This window comes from Chionomys nivalis, chromosome 16 (assembly GCF_950005125.1).
Source record: "Chionomys nivalis chromosome 16, mChiNiv1.1, whole genome shotgun sequence".
Taxonomy (NCBI): domain Eukaryota; kingdom Metazoa; phylum Chordata; class Mammalia; order Rodentia; family Cricetidae; genus Chionomys; species Chionomys nivalis.
Genome location: NC_080101.1, coordinates 63,717,642 through 63,742,826, shown reverse-complemented (window position 1 = coordinate 63,742,826; position 25,185 = coordinate 63,717,642). Strand labels below are relative to the sequence as shown.

Sequence of the window (25,185 nt, the reverse complement as noted above, 5' to 3'; positions counted from 1 at the left end):
AAATCTACATGCAAAATACCAGTAAAGTAAAAAATAAAAATGTGCTGAAACAAAGCAGTACAAGACAAAAATTAATCTGCTTGTCTATGCTGAGCATGGGTGAGCATGGGGCATTCCCTTAAATAAACCATCTATAGTTTTAAAATAACAAATTTCTGACGCTTCAAAAGCGCACGTCCGCCGCAGTGGTCTCCTCTTCCTCAGGACCGAGCCTCTTGATCCTACCGCGTTGCCAAAATGTCGCTTTCTAACAAGCTGACTTTGGACAAACTGGACGTGAAGGGAAAGCGGGTCGTGATGAGGGTGGAATTCAATGTTCCTATGAAGAACAACCAGATAACAAATAACCAAAGGATCAAGGCTGCTGTCCCAAGCATCAAATTCTGCTTGGACAATGGAGCCAAGTCAGTTGTCCTTATGAGCCACTTGGGCCGACCTGATGGTGTTCCCATGCCTGACAAGTACTCCTTAGAGCCAGTTGCGGCAGAACTCAAGTCTCTGCTGGGCAAGGATGTTCTCTTCTTAAAGGATTGTGTGGACCCAGAAGTCGAAAATGCCTGTGCCAACCCAGCAGCTGGCACTGTCATCCTGCTGGAGAACCTCTGCTTTCATGTGGAGGAAGAAGGGAAGGGAAAGGATGCTTCTGGGAACAAGATTAAAGCTGAACCAGCCAAAATTGATGCTTTCCGAGCCTCACTGTCCAAACTTGGGGATGTCTATGTCAATGATGCTTTTGGTACTGCACACCGAGCCCACAGCTCCATGATGGGTGTGAATCTGCCACAGAAGGCTGGTGGATTTTTGATGAAGAAGGAGCTGAAGTACTTTGCCAAAGCTTTGGAGAGTCCTGAACGACCCTTCCTGGCAATATTGGGAGGAGCTAAAGTTGCAGACAAGATCCAGCTGATCAATAATATGTTGGACAAAGTCAATGAGATGATCATTGGTGGTGGAATGGCTTTTACCTTCCTTAAGGTGCTCAACAACATGGAGATCGGAACTTCTCTGTATGATGAAGAAGGAGCCAAGATTGTCAAAGATCTCATGGCTAAAGCTGAGAAAAATGGTGTGAAGATTACCTTGCCCGTTGACTTTGTCACTGCTGACAAATTTGATGAGAATGCCAAGACTGGCCAAGCTACTGTGGCCTCTGATATACCTGCTGGCTGGATGGGCCTGGACTGTGGTCCTGAGAGCAGCAAGAAATATGCTGAGGCTGTGGCTCGAGCCAAGCAGATTGTTTGGAATGGACCTGTTGGGGTCTTTAAATGGGAAGCTTTTGCCAGGGGAACCAAGTCCCTCATGGATGAGGTGGTAAAAGCCACTTCTAGGGGTTGCATCACTATCATAGGCGGTGGAGACACTGCCACTTGCTGTGCCAAATGGAATACAGAGGATAAAGTCAGCCATGTGAGCACTGGGGGTGGTGCCAGTCTAGAGCTCCTGGAAGGTAAAGTCCTTCCTGGGGTGGATGCTCTCAGCAATGTTTAGTATTTTCCTGCCTTTTGGTTCCTGTGCACAACCCCTAAGTCAACTTAGTGTGTTTTCCGCATCTCCATTTGGTGTTAGTGCAAGATTCAGCTAGTGACCGAGATGCAGCACCAGGAACCCTTAAACAGTTGCACAGCATCTCAGCTCGTCCTTCCTTCATCGGGATTTGTCTACATTCTTCAAGATCCCATTTAAATTCCATAGTGACTAAAGCCATTGTGCATTCTAGAGTGCATCTATTTATATTCTGCCTGTAAAAGAAAGTCAGCTATACAAGCTTAGTCCTCTTTGAGTAGCCTGGTTGGCTTTGTCACTGTTCATGACTCAGCATGGAAATAAGATGAAATTTCAGCTGTAGATCTGGAGAAGTTGATGATCTATTAATAAAGATGTCCACAAAAAAAAAAAATTTCTTGTATCTTTTGTCCTGAACATCATGGTAGGTATAATCCTCTGCTTGCAGAGGCCCATATGCTGACCACAGGGAAGGAATCTCTAGAACTTCCTTTCTTGGACTATTTTTCCCTATATATTTTACGATTTTACATAGATGCATTACAGGAAAGACCTCAAAACTCTCCTCCAAAGCTACATTTTCTTAATTTTGAAGCAATATAAGCCAGAAATTCCACAAAGTAAATCAAGAAAAGGGTAAACACTTAAACAAATGAAACATTTTATAATCTCACGAACCATCACAGGGAACCATAATTTTTAAATTACTGGATTCATAATAGCACATAGCAATAGCTGAATATTAACTATGTCTACATAACTATGCTCAAAATCATTTGCTTTACAAATAATAAAACCACATTCAAAGACATAAAGGCAAAGGAATATCTGTTTGCTTGTTATACCCCATTTACTTAAACCTACCAATCTGCCTCATCGATTTACTCACCTTCATCTGCCATTTTAAAACCAATGAGATGTTTGAATTACGCTGCAAATAAACCTCAGAATCTAGTCACATAAGGTCAAGCGGCTGCCATTGGTGTCTCCTTTTCTAGGGAATTCTCATTAACAAAAGATGGATAAAATAAAATGACCATCAAAAGAAAAACAGCGACATTATTTCAAGATAAGATTACTGATGTAAAAACACTTATTAACAAATAAATTTGATTTTCAATAAATTTTTACAAGTTTAAGATATTATTGCCAGCAAAAGATTATAAATAAATAATAAATTTAAAGAGACTAAATGAGATCATTTTACTCATGAACATGCAAACAATATTTTTATTGACACTTATTTAGATTTTTTTACTTTATTGAAAATATCCTGTGTCACTTTATACAATAAGATTGGCATTGTGCAATAAGACTGTTAAGCAGTGAAAATCTCTTTTGTCATTTATATCACAAATATAATGATAAATTTCTAAACAGCAAAATATGCTGGCTGTTTAAAATATATGATAAGAATTAATGCTATAGAAAAAGATCTGGTTCATGACTTAAAATAGAAATAAGAAACCAACCTTAATTACACTAAGAACTCTCCATACTAACACTCATTACACAAGCAGATAATTTGTAAAATGATGATTGTTCAATTCATGTATAAATTAATGTGCTTCTCTTTCACTGTGAGTAAAGCATAAGGTGGAAATTATAGTAACTTGTACTTGTATGACTGTTGTAATTTCAGATTAGTGTCAACAACTTTTTAAAACTTTGTACAAAGAATATATTACAATGCATCACCAAAAACTAAGAATAATGATTCTTTTATCATATGCTAAACACATATAGTGAAAGATGTTTGAATTTCCAGCTATATTAAAATACCTATAGGAATTGCAAATAAACAATATATAGAAAATTTGGTTAGCAACATTGTGTAGAATCAGAAAAAATATAGTGTCTAGTCAGAAGCCCACCCATGTTTCTAAGTCAGCATGATTCTAACTGTGCACATTTATGTTTGCATGTAAATAATAAATACAAAAATATATATTTACATAAATTTTTCCTCAAAATTTGTAAATTGTACAATATAAAAAGAAAATAGGAAGATTTCTAATATTAAACTATCTTATAATTCCTAGAACTTGATGGCAGTTGACTTAAATTATGAGACTCCCCTTATCAATTCACAAATGACCTTGACAATGCTTTTAAAATAACAGCATGTTTGGGGAGAGTCACTAATAGTATCCTCTCTTTTGCTTCCTGTATGTTTCTGCTTCTATCCTTCTTTTGTTAGAACCTGATGTCTCTCCTCTACAGACTGTAGGACTCTGATTTCATAACCTCTTGATCCATTTGGCAATTACTGAGAACTTTTGGAATTTCAGGTCAAGCAGCTTTAACTTTAAGGTACGTGGCCGCACTCATGGTCCACTCCTTCAATAATTCAGTGTTGGAGAAGTGCAGTTATGCTGACCCTCAACAATGAAGCTTTGTGAGCATATAGAAATCTATTTTTTCCTAAGGAGCAAAGAACATAACTACCTAATTACTTTTAGACTAAAAGTTATTTGAAATAGATTGGAGAGTAGTTTTATCATTAGTGTAAAGGTTGAGATTAAAGTGAAAAGAACCTATAATTTTTAAGTTATGAGAGGAATTTAAATAGGACTTTAGGATCACAACTGCTAGCATCATTTACAAAGTGAGCACCATCATGACACTAAACACTGTTGAAGCAAATGTAATTCACAAGAATATTCTTTTTGACCAAAGGACACTTAACAAATGACACTCAAGATCCATGTAAGAAGGGTTTTGAAGTGAACAGGTGATGGTCACAAGCAACATAACGACTTTTGGATTCTCAGAGACTGTAACAGCAAAATTTAAAAATATACACCAGGATCACAGATACAATTGTAGCATAGCACTCACTTCCCTAATTTTCCATACTGAATCAAATCTGCTTGGGTATCAAGCATTCTCATAGTTCTTTAATACAGTTTGTACTGATTTAGGTATCTTTGTATTTCGTTACTGTATGTTCTTCTATTGACAATCAGAAATGTGTTTCGTCACTAATATGCTTAAAACGTGGTTTCAGCACTTAAAAGATTGTTTAAATAACTGTAGAAGGAAGTTTAAATAGTATAAAACTAATAGCAGGCAAAAATTGTATCTGTTTAATCCTGTAACAAGTACATTTATGTCCCTTACATATAATTTAGCACACTTTTTTTTGTCTTTCTTTTACTAGAATTAGATTCTCTTTTAAGCTAGCAATCAAGAATCAGGGACATTTAAATGTATAGACAACACCTATACTGTTTGCACGCAGCAATGGTGAAGCTTGACCCCCAGTAATCTGGCTGTTACTCTTTGTTCTTAACAATTTTATGAATAACTTTTGGATATTAAATAAGAAGTAATAATATTAACAGTTGGAACAGCACCCTATTTTCAAAGGCAAACACTTTTACCAAAGGAAAAGTAAGCAAGTATCCTTTTGTTGTGGGTTTACTTACTGTTTGAATTGGGAAAAGCATAAAAATAGTTACTCCTTTGAAATTAAAATATGCTGTGGGTTTTACACAGATATCCTCCCCTTTAAACCTAAAGGGGGAAGGACAGTCAGAAGTACTTGCAAATTTAGACTGCACACACTTCATAGTACACCTGAGCTGATAAGCTTATTCTGAAAAGCAAAATAAGGATAAAGGGAGAATTCTTTAATTTTCTCTTGTGTATAAGATGAGTTTATCTTGTTAAAGGGGAAGGAAGAGCAACTAAGATTTGAAGCAGAATTGTGAAATGCTGAACTGAACCACCCAAAAGTGGAAACAAGAGTATAGAAATTATGAAACACAGGATGAGCTTACCTGAATGCTATGGGCTGTCATTCCATTGGTGTGGTGGAGACTGTTCTTAGTATTGTGCTATCCCTCAAGAATGAGTGTGAGACCAGATGCCAGAATCATTAATGTAATGCTAATGCTGGTTTATGGTGAAGTCAACAGTAAATGTACACAAATAAGTATGCTTAAAACTTTTCTTCTTTCTCACCTCCACCAAGTTATTTACTGCATTTTTAGACAGATTTTTGAAGAAGATATTGTTTTATTTTAGAAATATAGTATGAAATCATTTATCTGCTTTGAGTATTTTGAATTAAAAAAACTCTCAATTTCAGTAAGACTATAACTAGCTGAAAAGACCAGTACATAATCCGTATGCTTTTAGGTAATACTTAGCATAATATTTCTGTGTTCATTTGTTATAAAGTGAAAACTCATGCAGAAGATAAATTCTGGGTAATTATCAATAAATCCAATTTTGGAATTTAGGTAATACTAGGTAAGAATTATGTAAATGATAATGATAACATGTATGCTTTTCTGTAACACTTGGGAAATAGCTATTAATAACTTTATTTTTAAATAATCTGCAATAAGTCCAAAAGTAGAAACTTCACTCATAGATTAAATAAGGATAAACTTGGAAATTTGACTGTATTTATTTAAACATTATGCATGACAAATAACAGTGTCTTTTTAATCTTATTGTTTTTTTTTTTCAAGAAAGGGTTCTCTAAACAACAATACTGATTGTCTGGTAACTTGCTTTGTAGATAAACCTGCCCTCAAATTCACAGAGATCCACCTGCTTCTGCTTCCTGAGTACTGGGATTATAGTCATGTGCCACCATCACCATCTTGTGTCTTTTTATTATAAATGGTTTATTACTTATATTTGTGCATTAATAATCTAAATATTAATGAAAAAAATTGAAAAAGGAAATGACAAGATTGAGAATGTATGCTTTGTGTTTCTAGTGGCATGATACTGATTTAAATATTTAATATTGATTAAGACATTCAGTTATTCTTATAAAATTATGCTGTCACTACTATAGTTAATCCCATTTGACAAGAGACTATACTGAGAAATAAAATGTTTAGAAAACACTCCTTGTTCATGAGGTAATGTCAGCATTGTACTTTCAGCTAAGCCATCTGATTCTACCATGCAGATCAACACAATGACATCACATAAGTTCTTTTATATAATACAATGAAAAGGAAAAATGTGCAATGAATATGTTATCATGTGTGACAATTGCCTGACCTATGTCTGACATGTATTAGGCCCTCAGAGAACAATATTATAATTTTAAGAGAAAATGTTTACTCTAAAATACGAATGCTCATAATTTACATAGGTTGTGATACTGGAAGATTATGAGATTCTGGCACGTGACCATGTTTTCCTTGAATTTCTTTTCATTAATATGATAACACCATTTGTTTTTTATGAATGAGTCATTAAATATAAAAAGAAACTCTAGACCATAAAATAAAATATTAAAAATATTCACTTCATGGAACACATATAAAATCTTAATAGTTTTATGAAAAGTGAATTTGTGTTCTAAAAGAATGAGTACACATTTTTGATGCAAATGTGCCAGGATTCATTTATGCTTTGTAGCATTCATAATGTGCTTACAAACTAACAGTTTAGGTGTAGCACAAGAAAGCAGAAAAAGAAGAATGATTAGAACAGCAATTTTTCTCAGGTAAAAATGTCAACTGCTTCTATGTTGATCATTAACATAAAGAATTACTTCAGCTGGACTAAAGAGTTTTAGCATGTAAAGCAATAATACATGAACTCTCAGGTAATTCTTTGTAAACAGAAGCTGCTCATTCATTTCCCAGATGCCCAGACCTGAATAATCACACAGAAACTATATTAATTACAGCACTGTTTAGCAAATAGCTTAGGCAAATTCCTAGCTAGCTCTTACATTGTAAATAAATCCATTTCTGTTAATCTGTGTATCACTACAAGGCTGTGGCCTACCAGTAAGGTTCCAGAGTACTTCTCCTTCGGCTGCTACAAGGCATCTCTCTGACTCTGCCTACTTTCCCTATATAGCTCTTCCAGCCCAGCTATATTCTGCTCTGACATAGGCCAAGGAGGTTTCTTTATTAATTAATGATAATAAAACAGACTCACAGCATATATAGGGGAATTTCATATCAATTTTCATCTCATATAATTCTAATATCCCAAAAGGTTCCTCTTCTGTCTTACTGTTTTTATATAATTTTGAAATCCCAATTATTCAGCATAAAAATGGAAGAATGTGTAGTGGTGTAGTTGTGCCAACAGCAGCCGTGCTTGATAACAAGCTAAGACCTACTCAAAAGGCATGTCACTGCAAATGCACACAGTAATCTTCCAAGGGGATATGTTTAGGTAAGTGGTCTTATAAAAGTATATGGATGAACAATGGCAAGAATAATAGTAACTGTTATTATTTAAGATTATATATCCACATATGCCGTGAAAAAAAATATATATGTATATCTTGGGTATAGAGTTTATTTAATGTGTACTGGAATGGGTATACAGTATAAGGGTAAGAGGATAATGGAGGGGAGAAAGAGAGAGACAGTGAGATAGATAAAGAGAGGAAGAGGGAAGGGAGAATTGAAAGGCAGATGCCTCCTATTCAGAAGAAAGACAGACAGAGAGAGAAAGAGGAAGAAAAAAGGTCTGAGATCAGCTTGCCTCCTTGGGAAGAGGGAGATTGTGAGAGTGCAAAGCTTGTCTCTTAAAGGTGCAGGACACCCAGGTGACAGAGCAGGCCAGCAGAATTATACTAGTGTTGAGTAGCTATCTGTTGCAGGTCTTTCTTTTGTATCAGTCACAATATTTCTGATGTCATACTGAGAGAAATGATGGGATCTTCAGTCCTACTCAAAGTGAACAGAGCAGGAATGGGAGAAATAGATTTAACATTTCATTCTAGGCTTTATAGATTGTATCCTGTTCTGGAACTACATAATCTATTTTCCATTGGTATTAAATTATACAGTACATTATTGTTAACTATAGAAACAATACTATACAGTGAATTTATATAAACCAAAGTTTCTCATAAACAATGTAAGACATAAAACACTATAAGTGCAATTGTGAATAAAATATATATTGCAAAGTCATAGAGAATGAAGATAATTGTTATGTTTTATATCTTCAACAAAATTGAATGCTTTTTTAAAGATTATAAAAAGATCTAACTAGTCATTTTTCATAGGATGTATAATAAACAGATAAAAAAAGAAATATCAGCCAAAATGGGGTATTAATCTATACTAAACTTGAGGGGTATATGACAAAGACAACTATAAGCAAATATATCTTAAAGTTGTGTTGCTGTACAATGGGGCAGCTATATAGAAAAGCACCATAACCATGAATTATAAAGGTATCCCATAATCTAGCAATCTCAGGCCTGGCACATATTAGAGAAATAGAAACACTGCTAACAAAACAACTGTGAAGTATTAACTAAATAATCATCTAAAGTAGTCAAAACACTCTAATATTTCCAGTAGTTTACTGCTGGGTAAATTAAATGTGATACATTTGTAAAATAAAAAAAAATCTGCTAGTTATATAGTAGGAGAATACACATATGTATATATATTTATATAAATTTTTATACTAAATGAAAGAATTCTGAAACAACAAAGATGGAATGTTGTCTGATTCCATATATACAATACGAGACTTTGTAGTGACATTTCTTAGATTACCACTCAGTGCAGAAATCACGGAATTGATGGAGGTGGGTCTTGTGTTAATCTGTTGCTTTCATTGGTTAATAAAGAAACTGCCTAGGCCCATTTGATAGGCCAACCCTTAGGTGGGTAGAGTAAACAGAACAGAATGCTGGGAGAAAGAAGCCGAGTCATTGAGTCGCCATGATTCTCCCACTCCAGACAGAAGCAGGTTAAGATCTTTCCTGGTAAGCCAGCTCGTGGTGCTACACAGATTATTAGAAATGGGTTAGATCAATATGTAAGAGCTAGCCAATAAGAGGCTGGAACTAATGGGCCAGGCAGTGATTAAAAAAACCAGTTTCCGTGTAATTATTTTGGGGCATAAGCTAGCCATGTGGGCGGCTGGGTGCCGGGGATGCAGCCCCGCCGCTCATATTACTACAGAGTGGCACCCAACGTGCTAATGAACTCCACGTAAAACCTGAGAGGGCTTAAAAAGAACACAGAGAGAATTTAAGACAGCTTTTTGCTGTTTCTGGGTTGCGTGCCGCAAAGAAATTGTCCTGACTCAGCAGCAGGAAAAACTGGCTGTTTTAAAATGCCGGCTTTCTGGGCTGTGTCGCCATTGCAATCTCTGTCTGACTCTTGCAGGAGACAGAGCTTTTGAATGGAGCATTTGGAGTAAAGTGCTACGATTTGTTTGATGGCAACTAGACTCGCTGTGTGCCTAAAAGGAAGTCATTGCATGCTGTGGCTCAGAGGCACAAGCAGCTCCACCATGCTACTGGTGCAATGTGCAAGGATCAGAGGCATGAGTGGCTCCGCCATGTTGGACTGGGCGGGGCAAGCAGACAGTACCTGTTTTTGACCTAGGAATGTCACAGCTTAGATTCTTAAGCGCTTAGCGATTTAAAAGCACAAAACAAAGTGCTCCTGGATAGTAAAAAAATTACAGATTCACAATAGAACAGATTCAGACACTGTTGGATGAATGTAGTACGTAGGCTTGAGAGAAAGAAGAAAAAATATAGAGAATAAAGTTAATGGTTTACAGATAGTTATAGATTAAAAGAAATAAAGAAAAATAAGCCATGTAAAAATGGAAAATTCACAGAGAGTCTGGATTATGTACATCATGTTTTCTTTAAAATTTTTGACTGTAAAGGAGCTAACTGCAGAGAGACATTTCATTATATGGGCTGCCAAGCTAAACCAGAATGGATATAAGGGTATTATGATTTCAGAATATGGGTCTAAGGATATGATGCTTTGGAGAGGGTCTTCTTTTGTTTTCACAGAGGATGCGACCCTGTGGATTTCTTCTATCCCAATATGGTATGAGTATTTTCCTTGCATGTATGTATGTGCACCATGTGAGAACAGAGACTGGGAAGGCCAGAAGCAGGGACTGGGCTCCATTAAGTTACAGAGTGCTGTGAGCCATCAATCAGATTCTGGGTACCAAACCTAGTTCTTCTGATAGAGCAATCAGCTATAGTAAATGCTGAGCCATCCCCAGATTTCTTTTCAAGGAGTAATTTTGTTAAAAGGATGCATGAGGCTGAAATTCATGTGGAATTCAGAATAACAATGAATTGTGTATTTTAAATTGGTATGTAGTGTGGGCAAATTATATGCCACCAAACCTGACACAAAAAAGATAGTATGTTTATAAAATTGAAATTAAGAAACAAGATAAAAGCTGAAATGTGCATTAGTATCCTAAGGTGAAAAAAAAATAACTTTACCTTTTAAAACATTGTATACCATCTATGTTTGTCTCTCCTCCAGACTATTTGCTATCTGCTTAGATATCTATCCTTCCATTTATATAGATAGAGATGCAAAAAAAATTCATACACCAAGTCATGTGTCTGCATATGGAATGTACAGACATACATGTACACACAAAGATAGTCAGAGAGACAGTAAGACAGAGAGGCAAAGAAACAGAGACAGTGAGATAGAGACAGAAATGAAAGCAAATAAAAATATCATCGTTATCATGTTCCTGTGTTATTTTTTGTTCTTCTTTTTTTTTTTTTTTGGTTTTTCGAGACAGGGTTTCTCTGTGGTTTTGGAGCCTGTCCTGGAACTAGCTCTTGTAGACCAGGCTGGTCTCGAACTCACAGAGATCCACCTGCCTCTGCCTCCCAAGTGCTGGGATTAAAGGCATGCGCCACCACCGCCCGGCTTTCTGTTCTTTTTTCTAAATGTTTCAAGTTCTATTAAAATTATTCTGCTGATATCTGTACAGGTACTATTTTAAGACTATATTAGAAACTGAAGGTAGATAGTGTAAGCAAGTATAATTATTCTTTTTTCTTTTTTAAATTTTATTTATTTATTTATTATTTACTTATTTATTTATTAAAGATTTCTTCCTTCTCCCCGCCACCACCTCCCATTTCCCTCCCCCTCCTCCATCAAGTTCCCCTCCCTCATCATCCCCAAGAGTAATCCAGGTTCCCTGCCCTGTGGGAAGTTCAAAGACCACCCACCTCCATCCAGGTCTAGTAAGGTGAGCATCCAAACTGCCTAGGCTCCCACAAAGCCAGTCCGTGCAGTAGGATCAAAAACCCATAGCCATTGTTCTTGAGTTCTCAGTAGTCCTCATTGTCCGTTATGTTCAGCAAGTCCAGTTTTATCCCATGCTTTTTCTGACCCAGGCCAGCCGGCCTTGGTGAGTTCCTGATAGAACATCCCTATTGTCTCAGTGTGTGGGTGCACCCCTCGAGATCCTGAGTACCTTGCTCGTGCTCTGTCTCCTGCTCTTGATTTGGACCTTGAGATTTCAGTCCGGTGCTCCAATGTGGGTCTTTGTCTCTGTCTCCTTTCATCGCCTAAATGTTTTTCTTTGGGTTCATCTTCTTAATTAGCTTCTCTAGGATCACGCATAATAAGCTCAATGTCCCCTATTCATGGCTAGAAACCAAATATGAGTGAGTACATCCCATGTTCCTCTTTTTGTGTCTGGCTTACCTCACTCAGGATAGTGTTTTCTATTTCCGTCCATTTGCCTACAAAATTAAGGAAGTCATTGTTTTTTACTGATGAGTAGTACCATCTTACGCCTGTCAGAATGGCTAAAATAAAAAACACCAATGATAGCCTTTGCTGGAGAGGTTGTGGAGAAAGGGGTACACTCATCTATTGCTGGTGGGAATGCAAACTCGTGCAGCCACTTTGGAAAACAGTGTGGCGGTTTCTCAGGAATTTCGGGATCCACCTACCCCTGGACCCAGCAATACCACTCTTGGGAATATACCCAAGAAATGCCCTATCATACAACAAAAGTATATGCTCAACTATGTTCATAGCAGCATTGTTTTTAATAGCCAGAACCTGGAAACAACCTAGATGCCCTTCAATGGAAGAATGGATGAAGAAAGTATGGAATATATACATATTAGAGTACTACTCTTTTTTCTTTTTTTTCATTGAAATTTCTGCCTGGCCTATTTTCTGTAGCCTCTTATTCACTAACTTTCACAACTTGCTCTAACTCATATCTAATAATCTGTGTAGAACCATGAGGCCATGGCTTACTGGGAATGATTCAACATGTCTGACTCTAGCGACTCCATGGAAGCTCTCTCTGCCTATGCCCTCTTCATCCCAGAATTCTGTTCTGTCTACTTTACCCACCTAAGGGATGCCTTATCAAAAGGCCAAGGCAGCTTCCTTACTCAACCAATGAAATCAAGACAAATACAAGGACCTCCTACACCATCTCCCCTTCCCAGTCTGTATTGATCTCTTCAGCACAGGAACAGGGACTCCTGATAGTCCAAGGACCCCACAGACAAAAGGGCAAACTCAGGGGGAGGGCAGGGTTATGTGGAACAAAGAAGCCCCTGCAGCAGGATCAGGAGGTGCCATGCACTCCCTTCCAGCAAGTATCATCTTTTCAATACCACAGGAAAAACCAATACACAGTGACTATACAAGGCTCCTTGATGGGTGTAGGAAACGGTGCCACTTTATTCATTTCAATGTCACTTACACACTTAGGCATAGGGTAGTAAAAGTGTTTCCTGATTACAGAAATGTAAGTATTCAGTTATGATGTTTGGAAATATGCTGTATGAATTCCTACACCCAGTAGCTTTTAAGAAACCTGCCCACTTAGGTGTGATCTCTTATACTATATATGCCAATGTAAAGTGCACATCCTCTTCCCCATTCATGCAGAGGGCCTTAATCTGTGACTCCACCCCAAAAAATAACTCTCTGTTATACTCAATCAACCAGCCCTTGGAATTCTACTGTATTTCTTGTTAAAAAGAAATCTGATAAATGGAGAATGGTGAAAGATCTAAGAGTTGTCAATAAGGCAATTCACCTATGGATCTTCTACAATCTGATATTCCTCTGCCTTCTCTATTACCAAAAGAATGACCTCTTATAGTTATTGATTTGAAAGACTGTTTCTTCACTATACCTTTACAAGAAAAGTACAGAGAAAAACTTGCCTTCACAGTGCCTACTTATAATAATTCTCAACCTAGTAGGAGATGCCATTGGGCTATCCTTCCACAGGGAGTGCTCAATAGCCCCACCCTGTACAAATAGTTTGTAAGTCAGCCATTGTAAATAATATGTAAAAGATTTCCTAAATCTATAATTACCATTACATGGATGACATTTAGATATCTGATTCAAGCATAAAGACTTTAGAAAGAATGTTTGAAGGAGGAAAGAAAGATTTGCCAAAATGGGAATTACAAATTGTTACTGAAAAAAAAATAGAGAGGAGATTCTGTCATATACCTAGGTTATAAAATACGTTTACAGAAAATTAGAAAACAGCCAGGCGGTGATGGCGCACGCCTTTAATCCCAGCACTCGGGAGGCAGAGACAGGTGGATCTCTGTGAGTTCGAGGCCAGCCTGGTCTACAAGAGCTAGTTCCAGGACAGGAACCAAAAGCTATGGAGAAACCCTGTCTCAAAAAATCAAAAAAAAAAAAAAAAAAAAAAAAGAAAAGAAAAAAAAGAAAATTAGAAAACAAAAGGCACAATTAGGAAAGACCAATTGTCTATTCTTAGTAACTTTCAAAGAGAGTTAGGAGACATTTCCAATCTACGACCAGCTGTTGGGCTAACACCTGATCTAATAGTTCATTTAAACAAAACCTTAAATGGTAACAAAAACTTAAGTAGTCCCAGAGACTTAATAGCTGAAGCAAAAAAGGAATTGATTGTCATTGAAGAAAAATTACAAGGGACACATGAGGATAGGGTGAATCAAAACTTTAATTGCATTTTAGACATATCACCGTCCAGGATTTCCCCTACAGGAATTTTAAAACAAAGGTAATATATCATCTTAGAATGAAAATTTTTATCAAATATATCAAGTAAAAAATTTAAAAACTTATGTTGAAAAAGTCTCTGAATTAACTATAACAGAAAATTGAAACTTCATAAAATATCAAATATAGACCCAGCAAAGATTAGAGTACCTTTTACTACTGATGAAATTAAAAATTTATGGAAAGACAATGAACATTGGCAAAGAGCCTGTGCTCAGGAATAGGCTTTGTTCCATCCACTAAACACGATCTGATCTCATACATGTCTGCCAGCTCCTCTAGCACGAGGTAATGCAGAAATTGATCAATTACAGATTAGAAGTGTGTTGAAGGCCTCAGAATTTCATAAGAAACAACATGGCGGTAGCAAAGGTTTAAAGAAAGAGTTTTCTATTACATAACAACAAGCTAAGGCGAGTATAAAGAGATGTCCTACTTGTTCTTTCTATAGCCAAACACTAATACCTGAAGGGACTAACCCAAAGGGTACTCAGAGAAATGAAATTTTGCAGATGAATGTGTTCCATTTGGCAGAATTTGTAAAATCAAAATATGTACACCATACCATTGATACTTATTCATGTTTTCAAGGGCAACTGCTTTAAGCTCAGAAAAGGTTGATTCAGTAAACACACATTTATTAGAAGTTATGATCATCAAGGTTTACCTGCACAAATAAAAACAAATAATGGTCCAGCATATGTATGTAAGAAAATGAAAGAGTATATTATATGTCTATTATAATATAAAGCATATTACAGGTAATCCACACAATCCTATAAGTCAGACATTTATAGAAAGATCAAACTGTACTATAAAGGATATGCAGAACAAGCAGAAAGTAATGGAAAATATCCCAGAAATAGATTACATAATGCTTTATTAAACTTGAATTTTCTTTTTTCTTTTCTTTCTTTCTTTCTTTCTTTTTTTTTTTTTTTTTAGACAGGGTTTCTCTGTGGTTTTGGAGCCTGTCCTGGAACTAGCTCTTGTAGACCAGGCTGGTCTCGAACTCACAGAGATCCACCTGCCTCTGCCTCCCGAGTGCTGGGATTAAAGGCGTGCACCACCACCGCCCGGAATTTTCTTAACACTAATGAAAAAGGGACAACAGCAGCAGAGAGACATTGAATAATAGAAAAGTCTTCTGAATTAAATATGATGATGTATTTTAAGGATGTGTTGACCTTGTAATGAAAGTCAGGAGATGTGGTATGATGGGGAAGGGGCTTTGATCTTGTTTCAACAAGAGAAAAAAGTTATGGATACCATCAAAATTAATAAAGATTCTGTTTGAAAAAGAGAAATCTCTTGAGAAAGAGAAATGATGGCTCATCCACAGAGATGGCAACCATACAAGTGGTAAGGAAACCTCAAAAGTGTTGGGGCAGGGTTCTGTTCTTTTCTTTACAGGAAAATAATCATCTTCAGAAAATCAAGAGGGCCTGGAAATCTAGATACTTAAAGAGGAAAAGATGATTATCCAGATAGGCTCATCAAGCAAAAAGAATTATCATTTGTGAGGACATGTAATCTGATGATAAGAATCTCTGAGTACTAAATAAAATAATACTCATGACTCACTTAAAAATCAAAGCTTGTTTGGGAGTTGGACACTAGCTCTGTCTTTCTCTAAATCCAAGCATACTATTAAAAAATTCAGAGTTTCTGTCTCATGTCAGGAGTCATGAGATGGGACAGATAAAAAAAGAATTTTGAAAAAAAAGGTACTTTTCTTCATACCTATTTTTGTCTCAATCATACCTTTCATTGAACATATATGTCTGTATAAATAATGTTTAAGTTTTCCACAATGAGCAATGAGTTTTCCTACAGTAATCTTTGAGTTTCCAGCAAGAAGATGAGGCCCCATAATAACAACTCCACCTGCTTGATATGAGATGTTGATAGTGCTACTGTAATACTTGTTTTGGGGCACAAGCTGCTCATGATGGTTCCAGCTTGGATATCTGAAATGGTGCACCTTTTCACAATGTTCTACCCAGAATTCCAAATAGGTAGGAAGCTCAGAAAAACCCTACAGAATACTCAGAGACTATGTGAAATTATACCAGACTGTGAACTGGAAGTTAACCATCATTTTACTTTCACAGGATCCCATAGAAACAAAATTTCCCCCATGACAGCTGAAAGTAATTTTAAAAGAAAATGTCCCCTCTCCAAACAAACTTTGTCCTCAGGGTTAGGGACATCATTTAGGGGTGGAATTGTTATAGGGTTGGGAGTTGAGGGGAAATTAGGTAAGGTCAAGGATCTCTTTAAAAAAAGAAAATTGGATGGGATAATAGATTAGTGTGCACTTACTCACACTAATAATAATAGTGAGTAGTGCAGTGAATACTTCTGAGCTATTATTTATAGGCAATTTACATTGGTATAGGTTTTGTGTATTGATACAAGTGTAAACTATTTTGAATATGTTCCTATTTTATCTACAGTATTTCTATACTTTAGCAAAGTTATTTTGTCATATTGTATGCTTTCATCTTCTACCTCTGCTTAAGAATTTTGTATATTGATACAAATTTAGGATATATTTATCATACTGCAATATACATTCCTACCTCTGATCAAGATACTTATACACTGTTTACATTTTGAGGTCATTGTCTGTCTTTAATTGTTGCACAGTTGTTTAAAGATTGTTTAATATTCTAGATCTATGTATGTCTCTCTCAGGGTCCAGTTTCTCTGGGATTGTGATTTGTGAGCTGGTTTTCTTTGCTTTATGTTTAAAAACCACTTATGAGTGAGTATATGTGATAACTGTCTTTCTGTATTTGGGTTACCTCACTCAAATTGACATTTTCTAGCTCCATCCATTTGCCTGTAAAATTAAAGATATCATTGTTTCTTTTCTGCTGTATAGTACTCCATTGTGTAAATGTACCACATTTTCCTGATCCATTCTTCAGTCGAAAGGCACTTAGACTGTTTCTGGTTTCTGGCTATTACAAACAATCTAATCTACATGGTAAGTAGAAAAAGACAAGATCTCCTGAATAAATTGGGATCATGCGGACCTTGGGAGAGGGTTGAAGTGGGGGGGGGAGGCAGGGAGGAGAGCAGGGAAACATGTAGCACTCAATAAAAATCAAAAAACCTGGATTTACAAAAATGTTTGTTTAATATTCTAATATGAAGTCTTAGTCTTTAAGTTATTATGTATTAAGAATTATATGTTAATAGGCATCCATGTTTGTCAAACTTAATATATTCTGCACAGATTGGTAATCTTCAACCACTTCAAAGAGATGTAGAATATGACATTTAAATATCTTAGGGTTCTGTTGACTTGAGACATGATTGCCCCTGGCAGCAACATTCTATTCCTGAGAGAATGTCGAGCACCAAAATCACTCCAATTGGTACTTGTTTTCTTCTTGGCAAAACTGACCTTTGGGCAAGGAACTGCCCATGCATTGATTACTGACAAAATGCACATTGTCCAGACAGGACAAGCAGATACAAGAAAAAAAAGACTGTCAAATCTTGCCAAGTCAAGGCAAAATGGTTTTGAAAAAATTTTCTACCTCTGAAAATGGTATGTCTGTTACTCTAGGCCTTAGCCAAAGTTGGTTGCTTAAACACTGCAAATGAGACTTTGGGGGATTGCCCAGGTAGCCAGTTGTCACTTTCATTTGTTGCACATTTTGTAAATTACTTGATTGCACTTCCTGCTTACTCTAGTAATATTATTTCCCTTCTTGGGTCTTCACTGGTGTTGAAGATTAGATAATAGTAATTACTTTCCTTTCATGACTTGGCCAATTTATTTATTAATCAAGACAAATTCATTAGGATAGGATAATTATTGAAACATTTATCACATGTTTCATGTTTCTTGCTTAATATTATTTATGCTGGTTATAATTCTAATTTGTTCTTATTGTATATAATTTTGTATTAGGCTTAAAATTTTCTTATTTAAACAAAAGGGGAAGTGCTGTAAGAAATCCTTCAGTCAGTAGCCTTTAACTTACCCGTCCACTTGGGTGTGCCCTCTTATATTATATATGCAGCTGTAAAGCACGCATCTGGCCTCTCTTCTGGTGGCATGATTTGCTTCCTTTTCCTCATTTGTGCCGAGGACCGTAATCTGTGAGTCTATCCCTAAATAAACAATCCTCTATTACACTCAATTCTGAGCTAGTGTGGGATTTCTTTTAAGCATTAGTCTTCAGAAATAAGAGCCTGTATACATATATTTGTGTAAATGGTTTATTCTAAATGGTGAAGTTATGTAAAATACATGCCCAGAAGCACCATCTTTTATTTTTCACACACACAGCACTTTCTGAGCAGAATACATTTGAATATATTTACCTAAAATATTTCCAGATGCTATATATATAAACCAATGGAAGATAGGATTTCTTCTTTTCTTTATGACATTTTTTTCCATTTATTTTCAACACTACTGTTTCTAACATTGAAGCCCCCACCATGACTTCCCACAGTGAAGCTGGATTTCAAGCTGGGTATATAAAACAAGGTCACAAGAGAAAATCATAACTGTACTTTCCAATTCCTGAAAGGTTACATTCTTTCATCATGGGTAATCACACACACACACACACACAAACAATAGTGTGCCTAGTTACCAATGCAGACAATTAATGTCTTGAAAAGGAAAAATATAAACATGTAACTTAAAGTTCTTTATAATAATTTCTTTTTTTGAGATCACTGTTGCCTTTCCTTTTGTATCCAATATTTCTTATCTTAAACAACATAATGTGTCCCAAATTAAGAATATACTACGTGGTACAGCTAAATTCTGTTTTCTTATGCAAAATTAATAACATGGAACTACCTTGCATTTATATAATTATTAAAATGTATGATTCCCTTGGGTTTAATGCCTAATTTGTATGCATTATTCATCAAGGATAAAAACAGATGAGTGCTTAAACTATTTAACACTTAGAATATATTTATTGATATAAATGATCATATTATCTCTGGCTAAAATACAGTCTTATAAGAAAAGACTACTGTATTTAAGCAATTCTATTCATTATAAAAGAAAAGATGAATTCATCTTTAGACTGTTAAAGGAATTACATGTCTATTTTAGATTAGTTATAATTAATAAAATCACCTTGTTTGGAAAAGCTGATCTTGAATATGATATAAGTAGTGGCAATTTCACTACATCTACATGACAAGAATGAGTGCCTTCTGTTATAAGGGAAGAAATCATCAACAGATTAATTATTTTTCCTTGAATTTGAATAAGGATAGTGATCCAGTTGCATTCATTCTTACTTCTGTCAATGGGCATGCAGTTAACTATAAAAGATAGGAAACAAAGGATAGTGGGGAAAGCAAAACAGAATCCCATGCATACTGCCTTAAGGACCTACTTGTTCATATATGTCACGGTCTTTAAGTTTGCATTTCCTCCAAATAGTCTCTCAAAGATAGAAAACATCTAGTAGATTAGAAAATTACCAAATGACCTTCTATGACTCAAACAAAAATTTATTTTCAAAAGAACTACTGGATATCTGTTACCAGTTTATTGATTGTCATGACATTACTTTTTTATGATGGAAAGTAGGTATACAGCAAGAATATTCAACAGCTAAACTGGCATTTCTGGGACTATGTTGTATATTTGTTTTATGAGCGTGGTTGTGTAAGATTATGAGATACATTGAAATTGACAATTATTCCGTCCAAAATACCGAAGGTTTAGGCACTGAAATTTGGTTCACAAAGTAGTTGTATAGAGGAGTGTGCTTTGGGGAGATGATTGGATCATGACAGTCACTTGGTAGTTTTCCAATCAATTGGTAGTTTTCCAGCATTATGACACAAAGTGAAGGAAATGCAAACTAAGGAGGTGTACCCTACTTGAGGGAGGTGGGTCCTTAAGGCAGTGTCCATCAATTGTATACTGTTTCCATCCTGTTATGAGGATGACTAGCTTTGGTTCCACTCAGGCTCCTCCCGTTGCTGTCTGCTTCCCAGATCTTAAACCACAGAAAAGAAAATACTTAAACTCCTAAAACTTAAACTCCTAAAACAAACCAAAAATAAAAGTTTCCCCTTTTCAATTAATTTTCTCAAGTCACAGCAGAAGCAAACTAACAGATAATGGTGGGCTTTGTTTTTCTGGAAAAATTTTATGGCCAACATTAGGTATTTTATACAATGTAACTCACATATGCAAGACACACCTATCATGAGGTTTAGTGTTAATTGTCTCTGAGACAGAAACTATAATCATATGGGAGATGGGTCTCCGGACATGCCTGCATGTAGCTATCTTGTTTAAGCTAATAGAGGTATGAAGACCTATGCACTGTGAGTGGATGACAAGCCATTCTATACTGAAATATTGGACTATGTAAGTAAAGAGGGAGTTGCCATTACTCTCATCCCTCTGCACTAGTTTTCCCATCTACCGTTCATGCTAGATGGATTGTACTACAGAATTGTGAGCCAGGATAAGACTTATTTTCTTGAAGTTCCTTCTTGTCATAATATTTTTATTATGTGACAGAAGAGCCATTGTTCCATTAAAAATGTTAAATGGTGAGGTTCACATTTTCTCTTCAAGGGAATCACATAAGTGACTTAGCCATGAGTGAATGGACTTAGCTTGAGTTTCATGGCAGGTTTATTTTAGTTGGCATCTTTGCCATGGCATTACTTTTGTGAAAGAGCACAAGTCATTATTATTTCACTATTTATTGCATATTTCCCTCTAAGAACATCAGCTAATGTCAGTAAATCAACATAAAACAATATGTCTTGTTTTTTTTAAAGATTTATTTATTTATTATGTACACAACATTCCTCCCATGTATGCTTGCATGCCAGAAGAGGGCACCACATCTCATTATAGATGGCTGTGAGCCACCATGTGGTTGCTGGGTATTGAACTCAGGACCTCTGGAAGAGCAGCCAGTGCTCTTAACCTCTGAGCCATCTCTCCAGCCCCCAACAATATGTCTTGTTGATTGACCAACTTTCAAGAAGAATAAAAAGCAAATTATATTCAACCCGCTTTCTTAGGTTGCCAATCTCTTGAGTATTTTCTAAGTCTATGTTCAAGAAAGAGATGACATAATCAAGAAACTCCAAAAACTGAAAGATCTACACCTTTAACATGAGACATTTATGAGTGATTTCATAAAGGAGTTGAGATACATGCCAAACCTTGAACATGAAAGATTTTGACAGGGTAACTAGAGAAGCCTCAGTCTTACACAGATTTGTTTTACCTTACCATGTGTGCTTGCACACTGTAGCTCACTCATGTGTTCCAACTCAGCTCCCAGCTGGTAGCAGCAATCTTTGTGAAGACTGTAGAAACTTCAGGAGGAGTCCCCCGTCTGTTAGAATTATTGAGTCACAAAGAGCATATTTGTGGGTTGTTTTTAGATACACACAACATCTGTTTACTCTGTTTCTATACTGAAGATGAAATATAGCCAGGTGTTTCTCACTCCTGTCACGATGATTTCCTACCATGATAGAATATATCCCTCTATCAGTTATAAACCAAAACAAACATTTACTTCCTTACATTTCTTCTTGTGATATATTTGGGCACAGAAATGAGAAGAGTAATGCATGGTGATAGTATTTCTCAGCAAAAATGCTATTTGGGTGTGTGTTTGTGTGTGTGTGTGTGTATTAATATCATCCCAAACAGAAGAAGATGGGAATAACTTCCATGACAACAAACTGATAAGAAGACATGTTTATTACTTTAGCTATAGAGAAATTTAAAAAAAATACCCATATATTCTCAATTGCCCCTAGTGCTAAATGAGCCTCATATCATATGCAACCACTATATTCAGTTGAAGAATTTATTCTTCAATCAAAGGTAATAGAAGAGGTAAAGAAAAAAGTCTATATTGTGGAAAAAGTTTGCTAAGTCATTAAACTTTGTCATATCGGACTGTTGACCTATAGAATGTTAGAGCTAAAAGAGCTCAAACACAGTCTTGTTTTTCTAACTATAATATTTTATCAGCATATCTATTTAAAAATACATTGTAAATCACATATATGTTTTATATAGGCTGAAACCTAGATATCTTAAGGCATTTAACTGAATAACATTTGGCATAAGCCAAAATGTTAAAAAAAAAGTATTAGAGCTTGCACAGAAAGTATAACAATATTAACCTGGAAAATGTTCACTCACAAGGCAGTGGACATCACTCTAAATCAAAGAAAACTGTTTTCTGTCCCTATGTGATAGCTGACACCTAGATAATGAAAGTCTCTTTTATGTGCTTTAGTGATTTAAAAAACCTAATTTTACCTACAGGGATTCTCTGAAGTTTTTCTCAGAAGATCCAATCATGCTCTCAGTTGTGTAAAATTTAGACAAATTTCCCTCCCAGCATCCTAAAAATTCCCATTGTCTGCCTTTATAATGGTTTCTGCAATAATGTACTTACATTAAGCCTGATCCAGAACAGTGCCCCTTCAACTTTCCTTAGCCACCATAACACACATATGGACACCAACATACACATACCCAAACATACACACACACACACACACACACACACACACATGCACACTCACTCACAAACCCATTCATGGTCTCAAAAACCTAACTGAGCAAGCTATATGTTCTTTCCTTCACAATTAGCTTTTAGTTTTGAATCTTTAAGTTCGCTCTTTTCCAGTATTTCCTTGATACTCAGATGAGAAACACCTTTCTTCCTGAGAAGAAGAAAATCATATGTCTGGGTACATAGATGAGTCTCCATATATGAATTATGGAGTCTGAGGCAAATATCATAAAACAGAAAAGAATGTAGAGAAGAATACTTTTGGCAGGTGGTTTCAGATCATGGGTGGTTGTTAATATGAACTGGGGTTTATGAAACACACTTCAGAGGAGGCTTTCACTAATTTTTGCGAAGAAAAGAGTGAGCAATGATATGTCTTTTCAAAATTTCCCATACTCAATGATCGATGTAATTCTACTAGATCATCAATTCCACACAGTTCCACAAGTCATAGACAAATGAATCATTAGGGAATATTCAGATCTGAACTATACAATCACAGATAAACCAATAAGACAGCATGATTATGATATGATCACTAGGAGATTCTATTCTCTATCTGCTGTATGGATTCACTCTCTGATTAAATTTGTTTAAATAAAGTAATAATTACATACACACATATATGTGTGTGCACATGTTTACATGTATTAGTGCTTTTGAAACCAGTTTGTCTACATATATAATATACGATTAAGTTTTTAAAGTGCATATATACTCACTAACAGATGTGCAGTTTAAATATGAAAGAACATAATTCAGAATCCTCCCTGACTTCCTCACACCACTCATGACTACATAACACTGGGAAACTTTAGGAGTACCAACAAAGTTATGGCAAGCCTTAGCCTACAGAATCCATGTAGGAAACTCAGCTTAGTTCTATCACATAGTAATTAGGGAATCTTCTGTATATTATTCTTTAGTAAATGAAACTATTTGCTCATGACATTGTGTTAGAACAGTAAGGATAAATAAAATTCATTCTCTAAAAGCATTTCAATTTGGAAATAATTTTGTGAATATAGTTTTTTTTAACAGTTATAGCAGAAATTCATTTATGAAGGGAATTTTGGCAAGTGAAAAAAATTGTAATAGGAGTTTGGGATTGGTTTTTAAATGTGCTACATTTTACTGAACCTTGTTTTGCCCATTATCTCTAGGCAATACAATTTTCAGCCATATATAGTTCAAATCAATTTTTGATGATGTTATTCAGTGTTTAAATTTTAAAATTAATATTTATGATATAAGGAAGTTATGATATAAATGAAAAAATGTATCTTATCTCAAGGCCATTAAGGTGAAATACTTCCCATGCCTCCTTTGTTTTCACGTGATTTGTTGAAAGAATTCACAATTCAAATTTCAGTTAATTCAAGAGAAACATGAAGGTTAAAGTAGTTTTTGTGCTTTTTGTATAATACCTAAAAAATAACAATGACTAGTAAAATATTGGCCATTTTATGTACAAATGTGATATTTTACCTTGTAAAACTTCCAAAGTCTCCACTAACTGAAAAGTAGATTAGAATGCTGGGGTGTTTGGGAACAAAGCTCTCTGATTTATACAGTAGGCTTCATCATTCAGGCCTCCTTCAGAATGACAAATACTTACTGAGCTGAAGCACAGCAGCAGCCCGAGTGCTGGCGGCAAGTGCCTTCCCTCCTAGCAGCAGAGTCTGTGCGCCACTCTGTACAGTTAATATTCTGAGCATCTAACACTTCTTGTTGCTTCTAAAGCCAGATACAAAAGCCTTCAAATCAAACTATTTACCTCAAGTGAAATCTGTCTTGAATAATTCATGAGAAGGAAGAAAAATGGCAGTGAAGACAGCTAAGAGAGTTTTAATGAACGCTAAAGTTTGTAAAATAATGGCAAAGATGCAATGACAGCCTCCCCTTCACCTTACAAAAAGAATGACTGGTCTCTCTTCATATTAAATTCTCCCATAAAACAGGAGCAGAGGTTCAGAGTCTAATTTTAGGCTTGTATGGGATTAATACATAAGCAACACTACACACATTAGCAGATGAGGTTCCTTTTTGTGTGTGACAATATAAAACACATCTGAAGTCTTTATATTTCAGTTTCCCTCTCTCATGTTTTCTCTGGAAATCCCCCTGTTATCTTCAGATTCACTTAGAAAGACAGAAAAGGACTGGGAAAATGGCTCAGCCTGTAAAGTGCATGTCAGATGAGCATAGGGACCTGAGGTGTCTAACACCCTCATAAAGTCATAAAGGTAACTTACACCTTTAAGCACTGAATAAACAAGTTTGGAACAGGATAATTGTTGACAAATCAT

At 35.8% G+C, this 25,185-nt stretch overlaps 2 protein-coding genes across 7 annotated transcripts in view; one reads left to right on the top strand and one right to left on the bottom strand.

Annotated features, from left to right (window-relative positions):
* Nucleotides 1-25,185, bottom strand: part of Ralyl (RALY RNA binding protein like) — an 806,300-nt gene that overhangs the window by 534,283 nt on the left and 246,832 nt on the right. For 2 of the 6 annotated variants that reach the window (XM_057790447.1, XM_057790448.1), the window contains exons 2-3: nt 21,568-21,673; nt 18,308-18,437 (exon numbers count right to left, since the gene is read on the bottom strand). The exons of the other annotated variants lie outside the window; for them this stretch is intronic. The gene's annotated coding sequence lies outside the window, so the exon portion shown is untranslated. The remainder of the gene's footprint in view (nt 1-18,307; nt 18,438-21,567; nt 21,674-25,185) is intronic. 6 annotated transcript variants of the gene reach the window in all.
* LOC130887818 (phosphoglycerate kinase 1-like) lies at nt 165-1,784 on the top strand. The gene has a single exon (XM_057790443.1). The coding sequence runs from the start codon at nt 238-240 to the stop codon at nt 1,489-1,491; it is 1,254 nt and encodes a 417-aa protein (XP_057646426.1). The 5' UTR covers nt 165-237; the 3' UTR covers nt 1,492-1,784.

What these genes read in the sequence shown, in the direction of transcription:
- LOC130887818 (XM_057790443.1), top strand. Translation starts at nt 238, where the DNA reads ATGTCGCTTTCTAACAAGCTGACTTTGGACAAACTGGACGTGAAGGGA.